Source organism: Bos mutus, chromosome 17 (assembly GCF_027580195.1).
Source record: "Bos mutus isolate GX-2022 chromosome 17, NWIPB_WYAK_1.1, whole genome shotgun sequence".
NCBI classification, from domain to species: Eukaryota; Metazoa; Chordata; class Mammalia; order Artiodactyla; family Bovidae; genus Bos; species Bos mutus.
The window spans coordinates 55260320-55277183 of record NC_091633.1 but is presented as its reverse complement, the minus strand read 5'-3'; the positions used below and the strand labels follow the sequence as shown (position 1 = coordinate 55277183).

General features: G+C 41.0%; 1 protein-coding gene across 6 annotated transcripts in view; it reads right to left on the bottom strand.

The window, feature by feature from the left end:
- Window positions 1-2654: 2654 nt before the first annotated feature.
- Window positions 2655-16864, bottom strand: part of SCOC (short coiled-coil protein) — a 39459-nt gene continuing 25249 nt past the window's right edge. For 2 of the 6 annotated variants that reach the window (XM_070386561.1, XM_070386564.1), the window contains 3 exons: window positions 6094-6165; window positions 5647-5730; window positions 2655-4218 (listed from right to left, as the gene is read on the bottom strand). In XM_070386561.1, the coding sequence (XP_070242662.1) occupies window positions 4076-4218; window positions 5647-5730; window positions 6094-6165 (299 nt within the window). In that variant the 3' untranslated portion in view covers window positions 2655-4075. Of the gene's footprint in view, window positions 4219-5646; window positions 5731-6093; window positions 6166-14376; window positions 14558-16864 lie in introns of those variants that run through there. The other 4 variants (XM_005895817.3, XM_005895818.3, XM_070386563.1 and 1 more) reach the window with 4 other exon arrangements.

Here is a 16864-nt window from a genome sequence, read left to right as displayed (position 1 = left end):
AGCAGGGTGATCAGATTCTGAGAGTAGGGGAATTCTTTCCAACTTTTTACTAACAATGGACTAGTCAGGCTGAAGACAGGACCTAAGATACAAGGCCTACTGAGAAAGAGGGCTCAGAAGAACCTGGCTAAACTTTGGTTAAAGTCAGAAGCTAGGCACAGTCTCTGTGCAGTTTACCACCTGTATTTCTAATATAGAAACTGACATCCTGAAGATATTGCCATAATTGTGTGTGTGTGCATGCTCAGTCATGTCCAACTCTTTGCAACCCCATGGACTGGAGCCCACTGGGCTCCTCTGTGCACTGGTTTACCATCTGTATGGCAAGCAGGTGGGGCATGTATTTCAAGTAACATCTTGTCACCTTCTGGGTTAACAGCTGTAGGATGGCAGTTGGAAAAGGCAGAATATGAGATGAATTGGGTGTGCCCTGATGCTTATAGCAAGAAGGTATCACAAGAAGGAACTTAGCTTCCAAGCAGAGATGGAAGGGAACAGAAAAATTGTGTATTAGGTACCTCACAACATTAGAAAAGCTAATTGCCTCTGTACCCTGAATGGCAGAAAAGTTCAGCATTGTTTTGAGGTGTGGGAGGTAGAAGGGGAAGCCCAGTAAAGATTTCTCTGCCAAGTGTTAGGCAGACAAAGGAACCCGACCTTGCAGTGATACCTGGATGCTGTGATTCCCAGCCCTGTTTTCAGTTGGTTTCACAGTAGCCTCCATTAGAGGAGGCAGGGTCCATTCAGAGGCAGGGTCCTGTGAAGAAGGAAAGCAGGCCAACTTTGGAGAATTTAGTCTAAAGAGAATGATTGTGATTCACAGCATATGGAACTGAAGCATATAGACAAGTCGTCTATTTCTGAGGGAACTGTACAGCCCAAGAAATGTACGCTTGGCCTTCAAACGATGGGCACCAAACTCACACCAGTGAGAAGTGGACTGTTTTCATAACGTTAACCTGTGCAGGGAACACCCCCAAACTCTCTTTCAGAGTCCTGGGAAGGGGGTGGGGGGGGATGGATAGGAATAACTTTCCAGCTAGGGGGAGCCATGGAGAGCAAGGAATAAGGGAAGTCCCTTGCCAGAGATTACACTCAGGTCTAATCAAGGAACTTTGTCCACTATGAGAGAATCTTCCAGGGTGTCCCTCCCAGGAGTATTCCACAGTTGACTTTGATGTGTTTCTCTCTATTCCATTTTCCAAATTGAGAGTTATTTGGGTATCCTACCCCACTGCTGCTGCTGCTAAGTAGCTTCAGTCGTGTCCAACTCTGTGCGACTCCATAGACGACAGCCCACCAGGCTCCCCCATCCCTGGGATTCTCCAGGCAAGAACACTGGAGTGGGTTGCCATTTCCTTCTCCAATGCATGAAAGTGAAAAGTGAAAGTGAAGTCGTTCAGTCGTGTCCGACTCTTAGCGACCTCATGGACTGCAGCCTATCAGGCTCCTCCATCCATGGGATTTTCCAGGCGAGAGTACTGGAGTGGGTTGCCATTGCCTTCTCCGCCTATCCTTACTACACCATTATAAATGGACAGAGCAAATACAGTAAGACCCTTACATATGAATGAGTTCCCTTCCAAGAGCAAGTTGCTAAGTCCAACTTGTTCATAACTTCAGAGTTAGCCTATGTACCCAATTAACACAATCTGCTATGTATCACAGCTTTTACACTTGCTTCCTGGGCTTGAAATTAAGATGCTGTAGTGCTGTATACAGTAAAGCACACAAAAACACAACCGCTTCTAGAGGGTACACGCAGGTGACAATATACACTAGACATGTGAACTTATATGACTGGACAGCACAGGCACATTCGCATTTTTGAAGGTTCTTATGCAGGGGAGTTATATAATCTGTCATCAGTTTAAAGGTAGTCAGACTATGAGGGGTCACATCTACAACTGACAGACCTTGATGGAGATGCTGGATTTTGCACTGCATCAGAACTGGACAAGGAGAGGCTGAGTATGTTCTACGCATGGGAAGAAGGTTGGGCACAGATACTTCACAGCACGAGAAGAGGGCTGTGGCTAAGGCTGCTACCACCTTATCCTCCGACTGCTTCCATAATAAAGTTGTAGCTGGAATACGGCTTCCAGCCAGGGGTTACATTTCTCAGCAACTAGGTTTAAGTAAATTCCCACACCCTACACCCTTGGGAATGTGATAAGACGTGAGCCATTTCCAGGCAGGCCCAGCCCATAAAACCCTGCATGTGTTCACCAGGCACTTTCTGCTGCAAATCTGAATAGAGAAAACAAATGTGACTTGGAAGCCATGGCTGAAAATGGCAGAGAAATCCCCAGCTCATAAAGCCTTCTAGTTTATAATGCTCACTTCAGAACCATTAGCTGGAAGAGAAAACTTCCATATATTTAATCACTGTGTCTCTTGTTAAAAGAGGTTAGCCTAACCTAATCTAAAAAATGACAACCACCTTTCTCCTGGCAATCTTGGATCCTTCTCTTTGAATTCTTTGCTTTTATTTTTTAAATTAATGTATAATATCATTTTTTAAATATAGTATTCCCTTAAACATCCAGTAAGTAAACTTACTGTGGCTTGGAACAACCCTGAATATACCACACCACACCACTATATGTATCTCAGTTACTTAGGCAACTATATCAAAACACACGCAGTTTCTGAAACAGCTTTTTATTAAACAGCAAAGCGTAACTGCAACACAATTTTAAATGTTTGAAAATTAGGTCACAAAGAGATGCAAAATGTTTGCAGTATGACTATTATATATTCATACAGCTAAAGTCATCAAATCTTACACCAATACAAACATAAGATTATTCCATGATTAGCCTAAATTTAATAACTATAAACTATATTAGTGGATTTCTTTTCCTATTTAACATTTTAATTAACTACTGATTTCCTTACCAAATGGAACCTACTAAACTAAATTTTAAAAAACGGTTAAGTAACTAAAATTCTGCAAACCAGTAGTTGGGTTTGCAGAAACTTCTGGGAGAAGTGATAAAATACTGAGAAAGCATCAATTAGTTTACATGTAAAACTCTCCCATCTTATTCATGACTCTGATACTAATCCACTCTTAATGGACTTTGCAAAATTGATCTGCTGGTACTACAAATAAACCTGAGACCAAACTCTATTCTCTTCCAGGTGTGGTTTACGTAAGGTTAGCCAAACAATCCATTTTTTAAAATGTTCCTTCCAAAATGCAATCTGTGCCAGAGAGAACATAAATCTGGAGTAGAAACATGTGGAGTTGGTTACAGGTACTTACGAAGTACTTTTCCCACCCTATTTCTATTTTTCCTCAAAATTTTCTATTTCAAACACACACACACAACCAGAACTCATCTTTTCAGATACCAAGTGGGTTATTTTGTGCAAAGGAAGTTTTTAATAACAAATCTTCCCCATACCATAATTCAAAGAAAAATCTTCATTTTTATAGCCTCCATTTTCAATTAATGTAAGAGAAACCTACTATCCTTACTACTACTAAACATAATAAATAAGCCCTAACTGAGAAAGTATCTTATTTTGGTTAAGTTTCAACAGTTAGAGTTCAGGCTACTCTCCTAGATGATTAGCTACTGAAATTACTTTTTACAAACGTGAAACCAATTTTTTCCCTAGGGGAAGGAAAAACAGGAGGAAAGCAAATGGAAGAGAGGCACACGATGGTAGACAGGGTAAATAAAGCTGTGCATTTAGTACATGATTTTGGTTACTTTTTCACAACACGGTAGTTACTTGCTTGTATCTCTATGCCTATAATATAAGACAATGCTAACCCTATAAAGCAAAACAAACTTGATAAAACATTCATTTTCAAGTTTCATAAATATATGCATTTCTAATTATAAAGTCTCTACATTTGCACATTTTCATAGACTAACATCATACACAAACTCATGGAAGTCTTCTGTTATGCTCTTAATTTTGCCTAGATCTGACATTATCTTCATAAATACTCAGTGAAGCCACAAACAAAAGTACTGTAACTTTTGGAATCTATCCAAGTTTTAAAGAAAAAAAAAGATCAGCAGCAATTCCGTAAGACGTAAGAGATATCAATCCCTTATTTTCTTTTGCTTTTTGTGTCAGTTGTTTGAAAAACACTAGAAGCTGACATGAGGTTTTCTATATATTGTCCGAGAACTTGGTTTTCTGATTTTAGCTTCAGATTTTCTTCCTTAACTGCATCTACTCTTGCAGACAGATCTATATCAAAAATTAAAAAGTGAAATATCAATAAAGTGATGACAATGACTCCATATTACATACTGCTTATTAAGATTTACTCTTAAATACCACAGTCCTTGAATTTTCTGTTTTTAAATTAAGACTACTTTAGAAGTTATGTAAACAAAGTAAGCTGAGTACAAATCAAGAGCCAAATTCCTAAAAAGAGATTTCACATTAGGTTAAATGTTATACTTTGCAAACAGCATTTTTGTTAAGTAGTTAATTCTTAAAATGGCTATTTTTTTAAAATACTGTTTTTAAAATGTGAAGTTTGGTTCATATCTTAGCATCATAAAACTGTAATTCTTAAGTAGAAGTGTTTAAAAAAATGTAGTAGGTGAACATAACTAAATTTACATACTGGATATAGGCCGTCAGTTTCCAAGCAATTCATCATTTTGTATTTTTGCATTAGCAAGAAATTCAAAAGAGCAGGCCTTGACGATGAAGAGATACTACATCTGTTCAGTCACTCAGCAGCTGAGTTACTCAGCGCCTTCTAGTAGACAAGCACTTTTCCAGTAGCGATAGTAACAAAAAGGCCCTGCCCTTACAGAGTTGACACTGTGGTGTGCGTGTGAGCACAGGTGCATTTAGGGGGCTCTGGAGAAAAAGCAAGAAGGATAAGGATCACAGGAAGCAAAGGGAAGTGGTCCTTCTATAGTGTAGCCAAGGACAGCTGTTCTGATTAAGGAAATTTCACCAGAGACCTAAAGGAAGTGAGGGAACAAGTCACACAGATATGCAAATGACTAAGGGTGAGTCCAACACAGGGAAACAGCACCTGCTAAGACCCTGAGGAGAAGCGAGGAGGCTGGAGTGTCTAAGGTAGGATGATTGAGTCAAGAGTGCCACAGGACTCTGAGAGGTAAAAGGGAAATAAGAGACTTCCAGAAAGGGACTTGGTTTTCATTACCCATGAGAAGGGAAGCCACTGGAGTGACATGATCTGCTCAACCTGATTTTAAAAAACCACCACCTCGTAAATTCATCCAAAACCAAAAGATATTTTGGTGGTGCAATTGACTTTATAGAAGACATTTAGAAAATGAAAAGACTCAGGTAAGTTCCCTTATAATCTCTGTGGCTAATACACTGTTTTTACTTTCATTTAAACTTTATTAAAGTGGACTTAATAATACCATTCAGGGACTTAAAAGGGGTGCTCCTATTATGTTAGACCTTAAAGAGGGAAGCACAAGAACACTATTTGACTTCCTTATTGAGACAGAACTGTTTTTTAAAATCACCAGTCAAAGCTACAGGCAGGATAAACAAACCACTGAAGTAAACTTTGAAGTTTATACATTTTAAAACTGGGCACAGTAACAAAATTAGCAACATAAATGCTTGCAATTTCAATACCTGGATGTTAGTCAAGAAAACTGCAAAATGCAAGCTAACCTTCAAGTGTGTGTTGGAGTTCCAATACTTGATTAATAAGTCGTGTTTTTTCCTCCAGTTCCACCTGATTTTCAGCATCAACTGCTGTAATGAAAAGGTTCAGATTTACTATTATTAACTACCATTTGTGTAATATAGCACATAAAAGATCTGCAAAATGTTTTACATTTATTATCTTCCTTGACTTACACAAAAGCCCTGTAAAATAAGATGGATCCTACATCACAGATGACAACACCAAAGTGAAGGTAAAGTGCTTTACCAACATCTTACAGTTAAAGAATGGAAGCTGCCTTAAATTCTTTCTAGAACTAGATAGGATTATAAATAAGTACAACTGGCTAAGATCAAGCCTTCCTTCTAAATACTGCTTCTCTGCTCTTTACATTGCTTAATAAAGCAATGTGTCTGCCACAAAACATATAAAAAGGAAAACAAAGAACATACCATCCATGTCAGCATTCATCATCTTCGGTAACAAACTTCTGCACCTTGGATACAAAATTCTTGATGAATGGTCTGCAATAAGAAAAAGAAACATAGATATCACTCAGTCCAAAAAAGATATTAAACCTCCTTTACACATAGCATTATTAAAGAATTAACTAAATACAAATGGAATAAAAATAATGTTTGATAAAACTACCCCAAGTCTTCCCACGTAGCCAGCATTAGGGCTGTTCTCCCGCACATCTTTTACACATGGTTTTAATTCTCTGGTTCTCTGTACTTCAGAGAAAGTTTTAGGTAAGACATATAGATGGGTATAGATGCGCACACACACACACAGATGACCCTTCACCAAGGTTTTGAACCATGCAGGTCCACTTACACTCAGATGTTTTTCAATAAACACTATTACAGAACTACTCGACCTGCAGTTGATTCAATCTGCAGATGTGGAAGTGGATATACGAAGGGTTGACTATAAAGTTGTATGTGGATTTTCAATTGTGCAGAGGGTCAGCACCCCTGATCCCCCTGTTGTTGAAGGGTCAACTGAACAAAAATGTGTGTACACACACACACACACACGTCTGCTGATACATATATCCAAATAGACTGATCACAAAAATTTTTCTCAAAAATTCTGTAAGTTATTCAATCCTTTATAGTATTTGAAGACCGTACAAATTACTCCTCTCCATTTAATCAAAGTGTCTTCATAATTGAAGAGGAAGGGTGTTAGCAGTGAAAACTTGATTCGGCCCTTGCCCAAGAGAAGAGCACTTTCATACCACTTCAACTACTTGTCTGGGAGGGACGACAGAGCTAACAGTCAAAAGCAAAAGTAAGTGACTTTGGGACTACTCAGCAGCAACAGCCATCAACTTGGCTATTTCCCCTGTTACATAATACAGGTATCTCCAGGTTTTAAGTTTTACTTAATGCCAGTGCACTTGTATAAGAGACCTACGTTAGGACCTGGTTTTGCTAAACAAAAAAAATCTGCGAGGGTTTTCGCTTTCATGAAAAAAGGCAAAAAGCAAAAAAAGCCTTCAGTGTTTGTTTAGCAACAGGGTGTTAGAAACAGCCCTCACTGTGGGCGCTCCTGCCCCGAGAACTACACTCAGCATCTCAGCATCAAGCTGCCGTAGCTCTGAACTGTGTCTGTGAGCATCTGTCCTTTCTCCCTCTTTTGTGCATCTGTTAGCAAGGTGTGTCCTAAGACAACTGCTTCATCACTTTATGCCATTTCAGCTTCGAAGAGGTAGGAATGGTCTCCTTTCAGAGAGTAGGGAGAAACCTGTATATTAAATGCTCCAAATATCTAATATTCAGTCTTTTTAAAAATACACCTGAAATAGGATTTTCATGACAGCTGAAAAGAGATAATACACAAGTCAAAGCAACAGATAAACACAAAATCAATGCACTCGATTTTAAAGTCAGATCTAGTATAGGGATGGGTTATACTTCTTTTGCCTCTCTTTTCATCTAATACTAAAACCAAAAAAGTCTTCCATAAAAGCAAAGTGTTCCAGACCGATTAATGTAGTAGGTAAGGAAAAGAAGCCCGTTTCTGAAATTCTGGCCACATATAACCCAAACAATCGAAAAATCTATGCATGGCTCATCAACAGCTTGACTTTGAAAAAATTTAATAAGGCATAAAATGGGGTGGAGGGGATTTATTAAAGAAAAAATTATTCTCAGAGAAGCACATCAAGATTGGGGAGGAAGAAGAGCACAAAATCAGGGCATGAGGACAGTGCTACAGAATGTATCACATAACCCAGGAGAGCACTACTCACAGCACAGTCCATGTAAGACTGCCCTGAGGGCTGAACAATGCAAAACCTGCCCAACTATACATAGCATCCCTGTGCAAAACAGCATTCCCCTTTAATAAAGCCGACCAGAGCACTACCAGCTGTCTCTACATGACAACAACAAAAAGACAAGTAGCCCATTTTTCTTACTGTGATGTCATCAAATAGATGGGTCTCAAAACACTACTAGTATATATTCCAAGTCTATCATGAAATTTAGAGTAATAAACAGATTTACTGTATATATGGGATCAAAAGATTTGTTGAGCTCTTCATAGCAAAGTATTTCAGCCATGGATTTTATTTCCTTCAAAATAGGACCAATCCTCAAACTTTGCAATGCCTAAATTAGCACAGTAGTATGTCATAATATGCACTCGACACAAAACTGACCTTTTTAACCATAAAATTACAGGGAGGCCTGGCGTGCTGCGATTCATGGGGTCGCAAAGAGTCGGAGACAACTGAGCGACTGATCTGATCTGATAGTTACTATCATATCAATCCAATTCTATGTCAAGTGTGCTCTTAAAATAGTTCATTTTCAACTCCTGCTCGTACACATAAATCCAAATCTGACATGAAAAGAGACTCCACACCAAAGTATCTCAAGTGTGGGAACACCGAAATAAACATGAGGTGCTAAGGCTGGTCTGTTCATCGAAAATGTACCTTAGCTTTCCACAATGGATACAATTGTCTGGGATTCCTCAATTCTGACCTAAGCTGAGGTCAGATCTCATAAAACTTTTTCAAAAGTCACAGTAAATTTTGGTGCCTATCTTTACCTAACCTTGGTCAGTAGAAGAGAATCTAGAATTATTTTGATAATTAAGTCCAGGGAGCAGAAGTATGGAGAGAACGAGGGTCTAGAAACGTGGCAAATATTAGTATAGAGCCATTTTCCATACCCACACAGTCAGCTGTGACCAAAGGCTATCATCTTACCAAATACACCTCTACTTTCTTTCTGGCACGGCCAACAGGACCATAACATCCTCTTCATAAGAAGCAATTTGCGTGAGTGCTAAGTCCCTTCAGTCGTATCTGACTCTGCAACCCTATGGACTATAGCCCACCAGGCTCCTCTGTCCACGGGATTCTCCAGGCAAGAATATGGGAGTGGAGTGCCAAGCCCTCCTCCAGGGGATCTGACCCATGGATCAAACACACATCTCTTGTGCCTTCTGCATTGGCACATGGGTTCTTTACCATTAGTGCCACCTGGTAAGCTAAAGAGGCAGTTAGCACAGTGATTAAGAGCGTGGACTTAGACAGTTACTGTTGTTCAGTCACCCAGTAGTGTTACAGACTCTGTGAGCCCATGGACTACAGCATGCCAGGCCTCCCTGTTCCTCACCATCTCCCCAAGTGTGCCCAAGTTCATGGCCATTGCATTGGTGATGCCATCCAGCCATCTCATCCTCTAACGCCCTCTTCTCCTTCTGCCCTATAAGTCCCTGCTGGATTTAGATTATAGTGATAGTGAAGTTGCTCAGTCGTGTCCAGCTCTTTGTGACCCCGTGGACTGTAGCCTACCAGGCTTCTCCATCCATGGGATTCTCCAGGCTAGAATACTGGGGTGGGTTACCATTTCCTTTTCCAGGGGCTCTTCCCAACCCAGGGATCGAACCCGGGTCTCCCGCATTGGAGGAAGATGCTTTAACCTCTGAGCCACCAGGGAAGCCCACATTTGGATTCAATTCCCACCTCTCCTACTTATAAGATCTGGAACCTTAGGTAAACATCTCAGTCTCAGGTTCTTCATCTGTAAAACGAGGGTAAAAACAGTATGTACCTCACAGTTTTGTTGTGAGAATTTCATGAGTTGATATATTTAATGTGAGTATTGTTGCAGTCACATTATATTTGGAGCCACCTGGGGAGCCCAATATATAATGTAACTGCAACAATACTCATTAATGTTAGCTATTGTCCTTTTCATTATAGGGGACTGGAATGCAAAAGTAGGAAGTCAAGAAATACCTGGAATAACAGGCAAATTTGGCCTTGGAGGACAGAATGAAGCAAGGCAAAAACCAACAGAGTTTTGCCAAGAGCACGCACTGGTCATAGCAAACACCCTCTTCCAACAACACAAGAGAAGACTCTATACATGGACATCACGAGATGGTCAATATCAAAATCAGACTGATTATATTCCTTTGCAGCCAAAGATGGAGAAGCTCCATATAGTCAGCAAAAACAAGACTGGGAGCTGACTGTGGCTCAGATCATGAACTCCTTATTGCCAAATTCAGACTTAAACTGAAGAAAGTATGGAAAACCACTAGACATTCAGGTATGACCTAAATCAAATCCCTTACGATTATACAGCAGAAGTGATAAATAGATTCCAGGGATTCGATCTGATAGAGTGCCTGGAGAACTATGGACGGAGGTTCGTGATATTGTACAGGAGGCAGGGAGCAAGACCATCCCCAAGGAAAAGGAATGCAAAATGGTTGTCTAAGGAAGCCTTACAAATGGCTGTGAATAGAAGTGAAAGGCAAAGGAGAAAAGGAAAGACATATCCATTTGAATGCAGAGTTCCAAAGAACAGTAAGGAGAGATAAGAAAGCCTTCCTCAGCCATCAATGCAAAGAAGTAGAGGAAAACAATAGAATGGGAAAGTCCAGAGATCTCTTTGGAGAAGGAAATGGCAACCCACTCCAGTGTTCTTGCCTGGAGAATCCCAGGGACAGGGGAGCCTGGTGGGCTGCTGTCTATGGGGTCACACAGAGTCAGACACGACTGAAGCGACTTAGCAGCAGCAGTAGCAGCAGAGATCTCTTCAAAAAAATGAGAGATACCAAGGGAACACTTAATGCAAAGATGGGCACAATAAAGGACAGAAATGGCAGGGACCTAACAGAAGCAGAAGATATTAAGAAGAGGTGGCAAGAATACACAGAAGACCTGTACAAAAAAGATCTTCACGACCCAGATAATCACGATAGTATGATCAATCACCTAGAGCCAGACATCCTGGAATGTGAAGTCAAGTAGGCCTTAGGAAGCATCACTATGAACAAAGATAGTGGAGGTGATGGAATTCCAGTTGAGCTATTTCAAATCCTAAAAGATGATGCCATGAAAGTGCTGCACTGAGTATGTCAGCAAATTTGGGAAACTCAGCAGTGGCCACAGGACTGGAAAAGGTCAGTTTTCATTCCAATCCCAAAGAAAGGCAATGCCAAAGAATATTCAAACTATTGCACAATTGCACTCATCTCACACACTAGTAAAGTAATGCTCAAAATTCTCCAAGCCAGGCTTCAACAGTATGTGAACCATGAACTTCCAGATGGTCAAGCTGAATTTAGAAAAGGCAGAGGAACCAGAGATCAAATTGCCAATATCTGCTGGATCATGGAAAAAGCAAGAGAGTTCCAGAAAAACATCTACATCTGCTTTATTGACTATGCCAAAGCCTTTAACTGTGTGGACCACAACAAACTCTGGGAAATTCTTAAAGAGATGGGAATACCAGACCACCTGACCTGCCTCTTGAGAAATCCGTATGCAAGTCAGGAAGCAACAGCACTGGACAGGGAACAACAGACTGGTTCCAAATAGGGAAAGGAGTACCTCAAGGCTGTATATTGTCACCCTGCTTATTTAACTTATATGCAGAATACATCATGAGAAACCCTGGGCTGGATGAAGCACAAGCTGGAATCAAGATTGCCAGGAGAAATATCAATAACCTCAGATATGCAGATGACACCACTCTTATGACAGAAAGTGAAGAACTAAAGAGCCTCTTGATGAAAGTGAAAGAGGAGACTGAAAAAGTTGGCTTAAAACTCAACATTCAGAAAACTAAGATCATGGCATCCAGTTCTATCACTTCATGGCAAATAGATGGGGAAACAGTGACAGACTTTATTTTGGCTCCAAAAATCATTGCAGATGGTGACTGCAGCCATGAAATTAAAGGATGCTTGCTTCTTGGAAGAAAAGTTATGACCAACCTAGACAGCTATTAAAAGCAGAGACATTGCCAACAAAGGTTCGTCTAGTCAAAGCTATGGTTTTTCCAGTGGTCATGTATGGATGTGAGAGCTGGACTATAAACAAAGTGAAAAGTCACAGTGAAGTCGCTCAGTCGTGTCCTACTCTTTGCGACCTCATGGACTGCAGCCTATCAGGCTCCTCCGTCCATGGGATTTTCCAGGCAAGAGTGCTGGAGTGGATTGCCATTTCCTTCTCCAGGGGATCTTCCCAACCCAGGAGTCGAACCTGGGTCTCCCACATTGCAGGCAGACGCTAAAGCTGAGCGCCAAAGAATTGATGCTTTTGAACTGTGGTGTTGAAGAAGACTCTTGAGAGTCCCTTGGACTGCAAGGAGATCCAACCAGTCCATCCTAAAGGAAATCAGTCCTGAATGTTCATTGGAAGGACTGATGCTGAAGCTGAAACTCCAATACTTGGCCACTTGATGTGTAGAACTGACTCATTTGAAAAGACCCTGATGTTGGGAAAGATTGAAGGCAGGAGGAGAAGGGGACAACAGAGGATGAGACAGTTGGATGGCATCACCGACTTGATGGACATGAGTTTGAGCAAGCTCTGGGAGCTGGGGATGGGACAGGGAGGCCTGACGTGCTGCAGTCCATGGGGTCACAAAGAGTCGGACGTGACTGAGCGACTGAACTGAACTGTATCGTCTCTGCCTTTTAGCTCTAATACAAGTCACAAAAAGAATTTTAGAAAAAAAATCTACAATCTAAATCTGATTTTCACAAATAAGCCAGGGCCAAGATGATAATGGCGTACCCACGATCATAGTAGTAGTTACACAGAGCCAAGGCTACATATAGTCAACGTCCCAGTCTAGTTTTTCCCACATCACCACTGGTATGCTCGCATCTGAGACCTGAGCTTTTGAGACTTTTCTCTGATATCCACAACCACTCACTTTTCTACATCTAAAACTGATTGTCATCATCTATGATCCATTTATTAATGAACTAGTAAGACTACGAAATGGAGAAGGCAGTGGCAACCCACTCCAGTACTCTTGCCTGGAAAATCCCATGGACGGAGGAGCCTGGTGGGCTGCAGTCCATGGGGTCGCTAAGAGTCAGACACGACTGAGCGACTTCACTTTCACTTTTCACTTTCATGCACTGGAGAAGGAAATGGCAACCTACTCCAGTATTCTTGCCTGGAGAATCCCAGGGACGGGGGAGCCTAGTGGGCTGCCGTCTACGGGGTCGCACAAAGTCGAACACGACTGAAGTGACTTAGCAGCAGCAGCAGCAAGACTACTAAAAGTCACTGTGCTTTAATATACTAAATGTTTTACACATATTATTAGTTCATCAAATCAACAGGACATGGCAATTTATAAATGTGGACACAATCTCAGAAAGGCTACGTATTTTTCTTAGATTTTACAGCCAAAGTCTGTATCAAGAATTTGAACTCAGATCTAACTATAAATCCCTATATTACACAACAGAAGGCACTTTAACATGGCCTTAATCTAAATTTGCAAAACATTTTACAACCCTTAATGTCAAATTTTCTTGCTATTTCTGCTATCTAAAAACCTAAATGTAAGTTCCATACCCTTCAAGTTGCATCGACTATCAAAGTTTTTTCAGGTACCTTCAAATTCTGACTTGTTCTGGTTAAATAAATCCAATTTTAAATTCTTCAAAATTAAGGGATTGATTGCCCAAACAAGGATTTGCTCATAAACGGGATCCCCAGAGTGGCTAGCTATGCTGGCTTTAATCAATGAATGAGTACAGGCACAGAATATAGAAGCATAGCTTTATCTCAGGTACAGATTCAGCGTTGGAAACACAGCATCTGTCCTTAATATTATTACGTCATAGTACCAGAATCGATACATTAAACAACAAAACCCTGTCTTTCAGGGATGTCCCTTGTTTCTCCTCCAATCCTAACTCCCCTAGATGTGTCCATGAAGACCTTGAGAAAGATGGTCATTGAGAAACTAAACCGAGAGCTACTTTCAGAGCCTAACAAGATGCCGCCAATCCTGGTTTTACCGCTCTCTTGCCTCCCTCCCCGCCTGGGCGTCCTTTCCCCCCATCTCCGAGTTCTCAGCAGGTCCAGGCGAGCCAGGTCCCATCCCACCCGAACACTCCCTCCCACAGTCCCATTTCAGGGCTGGACAGAGTCCTTAGACTCCGGAGCGGCGGGGACAAGGCGACAGCAAGCCCGCGCGAAGGACCGCCGGCGACCCTCCACAAAGGAACCTCTGGGCCCAGTACTGAGAGGATGAGAAAGAGAGGTTGCGCAGGAGTTCTCCGGGGAGCCAGGCCTCAGCCGCCCATCAAATGCCTAGGCGCTCTTCCCCGGTCCCCGATGCGCCGGCCAGCGTCCAGCCCACCCCGCCCTCCAGGCCCTCAGCAGTATAGAGGCCGCAATTCCAGCCGCCGAAGCCGGGCCCTTCGAGGTCCACGACAACCCTCACCTGCCTTCTGAGGCGCCGGCAGGGGGAGGGCTCGGTAAGACGCCTCAGGCCTGAACACTTGGACCAACTGGCACCGGCAGCCCCACCCTTTCCGCCCACAGAGCGTGCGCCGAGCCAGGAGTCCCGCCCCTGCCTGCCCTGTTGCCAGCCAATCACCACTCAAGAAAACACGCCTGCGCATTAGCTTCCCGACGCCCCAATCGTCCTATCCCAAAGCCTCAGATCCACCTTTTGCCATAACAAAAGGACAGGACAGTGGTATCCAATCAGAGTTGAGATCGTTGTAGGCGGGTCCGGGAAGAGCAACAGCCAATGACAGTACATTAGCTAAGGTAAGCGTGTGAAAGCCTGTCCGATAGAGGTAGCTTCTCAAGTCTCAGCAGGTCCCTGAAAATGGGGTCAAGAAATCTGTGGTAAATTCTGACAGCTGTCAGGAATGAGGTCGGTAAAACTGAACTCTGCGCCAGAGAGAGAAATCCTTCAAATTTAAGACAAGGGCATGTCTGGACATAATAGCAGAGAAAGTACGGTGGTTTTCAATTCTAAAAGCAGACTTTGCCATATTTTTAATTTTCCAAATCTGAAAGCTCTTTAAGTGTAACTCTAATGGATAAGTCATCTTCGTATCTTCCCCCATTTAAAATCCATTAGTGCGCCCGACCACTTAATAATATTTTAGAATTGAGAAAATACCTTAATACTACTTTGGTATAGAGCACTTTTGCTCACTTTATAATATTTGATCCTCCCAGCAACCCACAGAAAGAAGCTTAAGAGTAAACTAATGTCCTGCTCAAGGTCATAGACAAAGTATGAAATGCTGTGTGCGAGCCTTTGGGATGTAATGTTACCGACTTGATACCAATCACACATACCCAGCACCTGACACAAAGCAGCATCCTGTTTTGTCGTTATTGTTTTTCCAATTCAAATGTGTTTATTGTTTAATTTTTTATTTTTCTTAAGTTATGAATGAAAGTATGATAACACATTTACAGGACACTGGGAAAATACAGAACAAAGTAATATATAGTTCCACTATATATTACAATGATTTTTTAAGTAGATGAATTAAAATTTTTGGTTGGAGTTTCAATATCAAACTCTCAAAAGTTAACAATGAATAGACAGAAAAATAGAAGGATATAGTAGGCCTGAGAAGCACTATGAACCAATTAAACATAATGATTTATACAATTTTCACACAACAGTAGGATACAAATTCTGTTTGAGTTCCCATAGACTAAAAACCATATCCTGCTTGTTTTTAACATTTGTTATTGTTTTGGCGTTGACACTTTCTCCTGAGTTGTAGAGGTGAGCCTTACATCTACTTGGTTTCTTAACTTTTTACTTCTAGCACAGTTTGCTGACCTTGAGCCTTATTTCCTTTAAGGAATATATAAAAAAAAATTTTCCATTCAGTGTTGGAGAACTATACCTTCCACTGGAACTAAGATGGACACCATGAGGAAAATTTACTAGACTTCAGTGCAGGAACTAAGTAAATGGGAAATAAGAAAGGTTCAACGTAAGTCTAATAGTGTCAAAATGAGAGGCTAGAGAGGATGGGTGTGGGCAGCATTCAAAGAATAATAACTAAGAATTTTTCCAGGTTATGGACTAGTTGAGTTAGATTCAAGAACACTTATTCTTGAGCAGGAATTCCATACCTGGATACATCATGGTGAAACTGCAGAACACCGAAGACTATGAGAACTATTAAAAGCAGATTTTTACCCCCCTAGATGAACAGGTTTGGGGGGTGTTTTTTCTTTTGGTTTTAAATAGGGTAAAACATACATAAAAGATTTACCATGTAAATAACTGTTTTAAAGTGTACAGTTCAGTAGTGCTAAGTATATTCTCATTGTGCAACCAATTCCCAGAACTTTGTTCATCTTTCAAAACTGAGACTCTGTGCCCATTAAACAACAACTCCCCACTTCACCTCTACTGCTAGCCCCTAGCATCACTCTTTCTGTCTCTATCAATTGACTATTTTAGGCACCTTATTTAAGTGGAATCATACAGTATTTGTCTTTTGTGACTAACCTATTTTGCTTAGCATAACATCCTCAAAGGTTATCCATGTTGTATTAGAATTTCTTCTTTAAGGTTGAATATTAGTTCACTGTATGTGTATACCACATTTTATCCATTCATCCTTCAGTGGACACTTGAGTTGTTTATAACTTTTAGCTATTATGAATGCTGCTTTGAATGCAATATATGCAAATATCTCTTTGATACTCTACTTTCAGTTCTCTTGAGTATATAACAAGTGGACTTGCTAGATCATATTGAAATTCTATTTTAAAAGCAACTTTTTAAAGTGCAGTATTAACACAAGGACAGACATAAAGTTAGAAAGGCAACTGCCTGTAGCTGGAAGTTGGTATCCAATAAAGGTGTTTGGTAAGGAAGAAATGTTAGTGAAGTTGTGGGAAAAACTATTGTTTCCTCTTCTTCATAGTAAAATTGGCAC